Below are 9,659 nucleotides of genomic sequence, written 5' to 3' on the forward strand. Positions count from 1 at the left end.
ACGCTTTACCATTTATGTATAGGATCGATATTTCACCACATTTATGCTTTATTTAGGCTGATGGCCACCCTTCCCCAGCCTGGCTCTGTGGGAGGTTTCTTCCTGTTAAAAGGGAGTTTTTCCTTCCCACTGTCGCCAAAGTGCTTGCTCGTAGGGGTCATATGATTGATTTCTGTATGTATTATTGTACCTCATAATGTAGACCTTACAATATAAAGTGTCTGGAGGCTACTGTTGTTGTGATATATAAATAAAAATTGAATTAAATTATTCAATATTATGTATAAGTACATACATGTTGTAGCTTGATAATGTTTTTTAAAATCTCAGTGGAATGGTGACAGTTTTAATGTATATCTTTACTGACATGAACTCTCCACACTAAGACACAAAACTGTAATATCAGTGTTTGTTTTTTTTTGTTGCACATTCAGTGCCACTAGAGGGCGCCTAATCACTGTGCAACACAAGCGAGTCCGAGGTGTAATTTTTGACAGTTTCACTTTAAAAAAAAAAAGTATTTTTATATATAAGGGGTAATATATTTGTCTTAGTATTTTATATGTCTGTCTTGTAAAGTGGAACAGAGAAATGATGGGTAACTGAGGGGCAAAAACAATATGGTCATCATTTCTTTCTGATATAAGGACATCAGGACATCATGCAGTAATGCCTTGAAAGGTTACTTTTAACCTGAAAAGCACAACTTTTAATAGTAAAAAAAACTCTTCTAAAAGTAGAGTATACACCATAGCAGAAACTATGAACACACAACAAGCCTTTAACAAGACAAGCTGGAACCACACAGGAAACACACCTTGAGGGAGAAAATGACAAAGAACAAAGGAGGACTCAGACATTGTTTACATACTAGGAAATCAGGGAGATGCAAAACACCAGGGAACACAGCTGAATGGAATCAGACTAACGGGCTGGGAAGTGGGAAGCAAAACTGAATAAAAAACACTCTTGATACGTGGACTATCAAAATTAATCATGAGGCAACAAACACTGAGAACAGGATTAAGATGTGAACCATAAAAAAGCCAGAATGTCAACAATACAGAACTGTAATACAGATAAATAAATTAAAAACCTGCAAAACACCCCAAAACTCAAAACTCTAGGATCATGAGGAAATAATTTTTTTTTATTTTATTTCATTAGCAGAAGACAAACAATAATAACCAAATTGTTTGGAAAGAATAGCATTAAAATCAATTATTGAAGCAAACTAGTGATAAACTACCCTCACTGATAATTCACACATTACTCATATTATTCCTAAAATCTAAAACCACATTTTCTAAACAGTGCATGTATTTTTAATAATTGAACTCTTACTGGTTTCCCTGTTGTTTACACCCTTTTCTGTCTACTTCAGATACTCAACTCATCCAAAATGAGTCTTCAGGTTTGCCACTGTGGCTGGTCCAAAACGACAAGTTACCAGGGCCTCAGAGTTCACCAGGGAAAGATGGGATGTACACCAAAGGGAATGAGGATCCCTGAACATGAACAATTCAGTTACCTTCCTACAGTGACTATCCTGAGTCCTCAGATCAAATTAACAGACCCATTTATGGATATTTTCAAGAATTCTGTGAAGTCTGGTGAGTGCGCTGATTGTACTGCTGCCCTATAGTTACACTTTGTGCAGCTGCAGAGGATAAATTTATCACTTTGACAGTTCGTTACAGTGTATTCTCACATTGTTAAGGAATGATTTACTAAAAAATAAACAAAGAATATGCAGGAAGAGTTAAAATAATCGTTCCTTATAATGTGTCACACAAACACAACAGATTCAAACGCAAGCTACTACAGCTGGCCCAGAATCACAGTTGATCAGGACCTCGGAGATCTCCAGGGAGGGATGAGATCTACACAAAATCAACTGGAAGAGAACAAAGTTCAACTCTGGAGAAATCATCAAGAAGAATCTCATCAAAAGTGCAGCAGACCAACTTTCAGTCCTTCAGTCAAGGAGGAGGTATGGCTTTTTCACCGAAATATGAAAAATTACACTAGATTAGCATCGAACTGTATAATCACATCTGTTCTCTCCAGCAGAATATGTTTCTGCCATCAAGCTTCATCCCCCAAATCGATTCTCCAGCCAGACAAGCCTCTGCAGTAGAGATAATTAAATCATGTATGCATTTTAATTTAGTTAGTTCATAATGACAACACTCCAAAAAAGCAAGGTGGCTTAATTTAACCATTAATCCTCTTTTGTTACAGTGGTTGAAACTCAGCAACAGTCTGTGCCAACAGGTTCAAACATGGGCGCATATCAGGGGCTTGATTTAGGCTCTGGTGCACAGGTACACAGATTTTCTTTTCAAACATATCAAAGAAGTGTTAGGACAACTTGTCAAGTGACACCCACTGAATCTCCACTTCTACTTTCCTTTTACAGTCTGTGTTCATGTCTGTGTCACAGACCTTCAGCAACCACAGTGATCACACAGACAACACAACCACAAAGATGGAGACAGACACATGTACGCATTACGATCTTCACAGCTGATGATAGTTCAAGCTAGCTTTGCTTGGTAATAACTCTCTTGTTCCTCTGCAGTCTTTGAGACTCCTCAGCGCTCTCATCAAAGCACCGTGAGCTCAGACAAAGCCCGTCGAGCTCTGGACTTCTCTACTGGTGGACAGCAGGTACTGCAGATTTCTTAAGTACAGTTATTCAGATGCATGTAAAATATGGTTTTAGTATAAACGTGAAACAATTTTACTAAGAGTTAAACTGTATAAAGATTATTTTCATTACTTACTGCTTTCATATTTTAGGTGGTACAACTCTTGGAGCTTCCTGGGAAAGCAGCCCAGCACGCAGCAATCTGCCCCGAAGAAAAAGAAAAGGACATAGACAGGCTGAAAGAGAAGAAGACTAAAAAACTACAAAAGGTAATGCAGTTTTAATAGTTGTTAAAATAGTGGTTCTGAGTAACAATGTAATAATTAGTAGAATTTTCAATCAATAAAACTGAAGAACTTCTAAAAATGCTCCAGAAGGTGCCAACAGCACAAACACTGCTTGGAGGTCCAGTTCAGGCACTCATAGTAGTGGAAGTAAAGCCTCACAGAGTGTTACAGGCTACTGCTGCATGTGTTTGCCACCACACCTCTAGCTTTAAACCTCCCTAGTATCCACATTTAGTTAAACTGCAGAAATATCGCAAAGGCACAAAAAACCTGGATGGCCTCTAAATTTCTGCTTCTAAATTCACATAAAACTGAGGTTATTTTACTCGACCCTGAAAATCTTAGAAATATGATATCAAACCAGATTCTTACTCTGGATGGCATTACCTTGGCCTCCAGTAACACTGTGAGGACCTTAGAGTCATTTTTGACCAGGATGTGTCCTTCTATCATGAGACTTTTGACTCTGAGCCATTTTTCCTCTTTCAAGGCAAAACAGGAAAAGATGAAATCTGATTTGCAGCAGAAAATTCACATCAGAGAGCTCAAGATGGCTGAAGTCAGATCATCGGAAATAGACTGCAAGGTAAGGATGTTTATTTATTTTTCATTCGTTTGGTTTCTTGCTTTGATGTTACTTTAACACATCCACTCTCTTTTCAGGGTACTCTGGATGCCGAATGGTTGGAAGTCAATAATTTCTTCTCAGAGGCTATCAGAGTTGTGGAAGATGCTCGAAAGAAAGCCCTTAAGCCTCTGGAGGAGAGGTTAGTACTGTCAATTTATCAGTGGAGAGCAACTGAACATTGCCAGTGTGCTGTACATTTTACTCTCTTAAATACTGTTTAGGAGACAGAAAGTGAAAGGAGATGCTCAGGATATCATCCAGAAGCTGCAAAGAGAAATTGATGTGCTCAAAAAGGCCATTGCTGAAGCACCCAAAAACCCAGACTTGGAGGTGAGCTTTGAGGACCTGAAGTCCATCTTCTGGTCTTTTTAACATCTCAGCATAAAAGTGCATTTCTGCACTTTGGAAATTCTGTTTCGTTAAACTCATTAAATCTAATCTTGTCATATGCTGATGTTTACTGTGTGCACACACAGGTTTCGCCACTAACAGGCCTAAATGAATCTACTGACTGGAAAAATGTTGACACTTCACTCTCCTTTGGCACACTGAGAACTACGACTTCAGCCATGATGAAGCAAATTCACGACAAACTGGAAAAACTCTCATCCATTGGTGCGCCCATCATTTTGTTATACTTATATTAAAATCTGTATTTTCTGATTTATTGCCACTTACTAAAATGTTTGTTTCCACAGAACTCAGGAGGATTACAAAATTTGCAGGTGTGTATTTCAAAATGAAAACCTTATTTAAATGAAAAAATGTGATTGTTTTGCATTTTGATGTTTAATACAGATACATACTGATGAACAGCAGTAGGTCTTGTAATGGAAAATTAATAAGCTTTAAAAGTTGTGAAATTTTTAAAATAAAAACCAAAGCTTTATAGAAATTTAGCAGGATTCTCTCAAATTCCAAAATAAAAAAAGCCTTCAGCTCTTATTGTTTTCCAGAATTGAACTCGTCTTGTTATGGTTTAGTTGGATGCAGTCAAAATTAATATGTAGATTTCCAAAATAAAACATAATTTTCTAATGTACTCTTTCAAAGTTATTTAAGAAACAAATGGCAAAGATGAGTTTTAACATCGTCTGTAGCGATTACTTTCACTCATTATCTAGCTGATGGTGATGATTGGTCATCGGGCAGTGAGACAGTTTGTATGGCACAAGTCATATTTTTGTTATTTCAGTTTTTTTCCTATTTAAACACAAAGGCATAAAGTTTCTCCTCCTCAACTGTAACTGTGTCACTGTGGAAACAAATTGCCCCACAGTAATTTGTCTGCTTATATATTTCTAAAACTGCTCACTTAACTGCAATCACTTCCCCCCCTGAAAAAAGGGTCTATGGAAAAACATGAATAATTATTTTTAAGGATATGAACACGTTTAGCTCGGGCACATTTTATTACTCTCAAATTTTGTCACGTGAACGATATTTGACACCTCTTGGCGAGCAGCAAACTCAACAAAATGAATGCACTGTGATTCAGTACTGTAAGATTTCAGGAGTTATGTGAATAAAATATTGGAAAATTAGCACAGTTATTAGCTAAAAAATATTAATATATTGTTTATTTACCAATGAAAAAATTAAATAGTGAGTTAGCTAACATAAGTAAGTAGTGTTTACTTGTTATGATGACAAGACCTCAAGGGGTCAGCATGGCGAACACAATGCCCTGATGCTCTTTTGTTAGCCTAGCTGCTTGTCGATAGTGTGAAACCTCTCTTTATTGCTTTATCCGGAGGAAGATGTGAAAAAAAGTTCAGGGAACGGTTAAGGTATCATGCATGCTCATATCTCATCTCCTTAAGATTTCATATACAAATATTATTTCTTACTGAGGACAAACCTGTTGTTACTAATGTTTCCATAGCAATACTTACCACCATGTTTGGGTCAGCTTTGGCTGAAATGTTTAATAGAAAAAGTAAATAAAGTAAGGGGAGTCTTCTATTGTAGTTTATCCATTACTCTTGTGATGCTTCCACACTTCTACCCACCACACGGTTCTGTTTTTTTAATCACTTGTGTTCTTTTGACTGCAGTGGACGTGAAGCTGGACCCGGCGACCGCACACCAAAGCCTTGAAATTTCTGATAATGGGAAAAAAGTGAGAGATAGTGGAAAGATGTCGAAAGATCCTGATTCTCCACAGAGGTTTAATATGTTTGGAAGTATCCTGGGGCTCAACAGGCTGTCCTCTGGCAGGGCATACTGGGAGGTGGAGGTCAGCAAAAAGACCGGGTGGGATCTGGGTGTGGTGAGACGTGACGCAAACCGCAAGGGGAAACTCTCAATCAGTCCTGACAACGGTTACTGGGCTACTGTACATTATGAAGACCAGAAATATGCAGCCCTGACAACACCACCTGTGAGCCTTTCGGTTAAAGAGAAACCTCGGAAAGTCGGGGTGTTTGTAGATTATGAGGAAGGTCTCGTGTCCTTTTACGATGTGACATCTCAGTCTCACATCTACTCATTTACTGAGTGTTCGTTCGGTGGTGAGATCCTCCCGTACTTCAGTCCACATCTGAAACAAAATGAGAAAAACAGCAATCCTTTGATTATCACTGCTGTGCAAAAACAGTAGTAATCACATGCACTGGATCTGGTGCAGTGAATTCACTGGTAAGCAATATATGTGTCCAGGTGTGCAGTAACAGTTTAATGTTTTTTCTGATGAGTTTTCTTAGATTTTCCAAGATTGTCCAAATTTCAACATTTTAAATTTTTCAACATTTTCATTATAACATGCATGAAGATCACCTGACTCAGGTTTTTATGTACCATATTTTCTATTCAGTGTGCAGTAACAGTTTGCTCACCTGCCCATCGGGCATTTGATCGGTCAAATTTCAACATTTTTCTCATAACATGCATTAATGAAGATCCTCTGACTGACACATCAATTTTAGAGTTTTATTTTTTATGTACTATATTTTCTAACTTTTAACATTTGAAAAGTTTTAAATAAGTCATACATACAGCATTGGAAATGTATAAATTTTACAGAAACAATATGAACAATGAAATAACAGAAAATTATTAACCCGGGCAAAACAGAACACTGGAAACTAGGAGGTCTGGACGTGTTGAAACACTTTAGACACTATTCCTGTTTCTTTAAGAAAAACGTTAGGACATATTACAATCAAATTATGTTACGTACTGATCACCAGCTAGAGGTGGTGCATTTTTCAAAATCAGCTATTAGCCAATTATTTGGAGCATTAAAATCATGCACCTAGATGAACTTCAGGAAGTCATTTCAAATTAATCCCTTGGATGCAACAGGGCACTTGACTTTCTTGTACATGGACTGGTGTATGTATGAATTGGAATCAGAATACTTTATTAATCCTTAAGAAAATAATATAAGTGTATATATGTGCTTTTCTACTCACTTTTACTACAAACCTTGGGGGATTGGGGGGTTATTCAGGACTCAGGATCTATGACACACGGGGAGCCAGGGATCAAACCACCAACCTTACCATTAGCAAATGGCCTGCTCTGGCAACTAAGCCACAGGGGCCCTGTTGTTGAAAGTTGACTTTCAAATATTACGTTAACTTTGTGCGAATAAGCTTTGACTGTTGTCCTAAGAGTTGCAAGACTGGAATACTTGGAATCTCTGTGCCTGTGACATTTGGACTCTGCTGATTTTTTTCTGCTGTGTACAGCTGTGGTCCACTCCACCGCTGTATAAACACATACAGCACCCCTTCCCACAGTTCTGACTATAAATGCTGTTTGTTATAATTGTTCACCAAAGGATGGATTATGAGTTCTGCTTGTTTGTTGTGTCTTTGCTGATTGTCCATCACTTATTGTATCAACAAACTGTTTACTTACTTACTCTTTGTAGCTCTGTTTTACAGATCCTTTTTGTTACTATTTCAATCTGCTCAATCATTTGTTTCATTTTGTACTTTTTCTACTCAGACTTCTTAAATTGTGGTCTTCAGGAGTCGCTGTATGCCATTTAAAAGATGTGTGTAATATAATTTATGACATCAAATGGACAGAAATTAAAGAGACTATCATTTGGGAACTTTTTTTTTTTTTTGCATTTTTTGTCATGATGTTACCACAAATATATTTGATAAGTAGATATCTTTAAAATCTATAACTAGATTAAAAAAAATATAAAATATAAATAGAACGTAAAATAAATAATAATAATAATAATAATAATAATAATAATAATAATAATAATGAAATGACATCAAGACTGTAATTTCTTATTTGTCCACTAGATGCCACTAGTGAATTTGATGCACACATTCTTCATTGTTGTTTTGTGCTATGTAGAAGAGAGTTCTGGATAATGGATGGAAAGTTAAAGTAAATATTTCATGTCCTCTTTGGAATACTCTCATGATGGTCAGTTTCAGTCAATCAATCAGTTTATTTATAAGCACATTTAACAACAACACAGGTCTCCCAAAGTGCTGTAAAAGTAAAACTAACACACAGAGAAAAAACAAAACAAGGCTCATTAACAATTAAAAGCTAGGGAATAAAGATGTGTTTCTGGACGAGGTTTACAAATGCTGAGTTTCGGAAAGGTAATAATTTGAAGAAGCAGACTATTCCAGTTTAGGTGCAGCAACTGCAAAGTCCCGGTTTCCTCTGGGTTTTACTCTGCTGCTAGGAACAATCAGAAGCAACTTTTCAGCTGACCTAAGAATTCTATTTGGAGTATTTTTAGTTTAAAAATCAAAGTGGTAGGAGGGTCCATTTAGAGACTTAAAAACAAGCAATGAACTCTTAAAATCAATTCTATAACATACTGGAAGCCAATGTGAATGAGAAACATTGGGGAAATATGGTTGTGTTTAAGAGTGCCTGTAAACTATCGGGCTGCAGCATTCTGAACAAGATGGGAGAGCAGAGTCTGGCTGATACCAAAATAAAGACTATTACAGTAGTCAACTTGGATAAAATAAATGCATAAATCACTTTCTTGAAGTCAACAGATGACCAAACGTTCTTAATTTTTGCAAGGGGCCTGAGCCAAATAAATAACAGGATTTATTTGTTTCTCTCAAATAAAAAAATTGCCATCAAAGAACACTCCCAGATTTTTTGCAACTGGACTTCTGGACAGAGGGTCCCACTCCAGCCAAAGTGCACAGAGAAACAGGCTCAAAGTGTTAAAAAACAGCTGAGAAATCTGCTGGAACAGAAAGATTATAAGCTTCGGCCCCTGGTCAGCTCATCACTGGATCCACTTCAGTTTGCCTACCAACCTGGCATTGAAGAGGATTATGCTTCCTGCAGAAGTTCTCTGATGACTCTGCAATAGTCTGCCTCATCACTGACATCGACGACAGGGAGTACATAGAACTGACCCAAGGCCAAGCTGGTAGTAGAAAAGTAGTAGTAACAGAAAAATCATGACACAATATGGTGGAGCAATAGAGAAAGCAAGCATACACAGCAACGGAGTTCAACTCAGCAAAAACAGTCCACAATTCACCTCTTTCCTTATGATGAATAATGATAATGGGCTAACAGTTAACAGTAACACATGCTGCCACGTTTATAGCATTCTGTGGATGGCAGTTACCTTAAACAGGGGAAGCAGTGAGGAGAAATGAATGAAAAATACTGACACACAGCTCTCGCTCTCATTCGTCTGTATTGAGTGAAGGAGGAGACGCGCGAAGCATTACCTTGAGGCACTACCAATGGATCGACGCCCAGGCAAAACTCTCACCACTCATCACTCTTTACATTTCCACTGCATAGTCCATACAGCAACACAGTCAAAACAACAAACAAAACAATAATAAAAGCATGCCACGAAATATAAGGTCATTATTTCACTGAGCATAGTATTTGCTTACAATTTGCACATAACCAAAAGCAGAAGTAAAATTAGATACTCAGTCTAGTGTGCCTCCATTCACAATTTTATTAAAATTAAATGTTGGAAGCTGAAATTTTATCCAGGTAATCCAAGAATCCTGTATCATTTCACCAAGTACAAGATGATTATCTCAATCAAAGCAAACCTGAAACTTGAAGCAGAGCAGAAATTCGGGTCTATGAGTCAATCTGCTGGCTCAAC

The 9,659-nt window shown here is 37.3% G+C and overlaps 1 protein-coding gene across 1 annotated transcript in view; it reads left to right on the plus strand.

Annotated features, from left to right (window-relative positions):
• LOC102197553 (E3 ubiquitin-protein ligase TRIM39-like) overlaps positions 1-6,483 on the plus strand; it is an 8,014-nt gene extending 1,531 nt beyond the window's left edge. The window contains exons 2-14 of the mRNA XM_005751461.1: positions 1,385-1,613; positions 1,806-1,993; positions 2,074-2,155; positions 2,245-2,327; positions 2,423-2,507; positions 2,585-2,673; positions 2,806-2,922; positions 3,431-3,526; positions 3,604-3,707; positions 3,790-3,898; positions 4,045-4,183; positions 4,267-4,293; positions 5,626-6,483. Coding sequence (XP_005751518.1) covers positions 1,403-1,613; positions 1,806-1,993; positions 2,074-2,155; positions 2,245-2,327; positions 2,423-2,507; positions 2,585-2,673; positions 2,806-2,922; positions 3,431-3,526; positions 3,604-3,707; positions 3,790-3,898; positions 4,045-4,183; positions 4,267-4,293; positions 5,626-6,170 — 1,875 coding nt within the window. The 5' untranslated portion in view covers positions 1,385-1,402 and the 3' untranslated portion in view covers positions 6,171-6,483. The remainder of the gene's footprint in view (positions 1-1,384; positions 1,614-1,805; positions 1,994-2,073; positions 2,156-2,244; positions 2,328-2,422; positions 2,508-2,584; positions 2,674-2,805; positions 2,923-3,430; positions 3,527-3,603; positions 3,708-3,789; positions 3,899-4,044; positions 4,184-4,266; positions 4,294-5,625) is intronic.
• Positions 6,484-9,659: the final 3,176 nt, after the last annotated feature.

Source organism: Pundamilia nyererei, unplaced genomic scaffold (genome assembly GCF_000239375.1).
Source record: "Pundamilia nyererei isolate P.nyererei 1_Seehausen unplaced genomic scaffold, PunNye1.0 scaffold00312, whole genome shotgun sequence".
NCBI lineage: Eukaryota > Metazoa > Chordata > Actinopteri > Cichliformes > Cichlidae > Pundamilia > Pundamilia nyererei.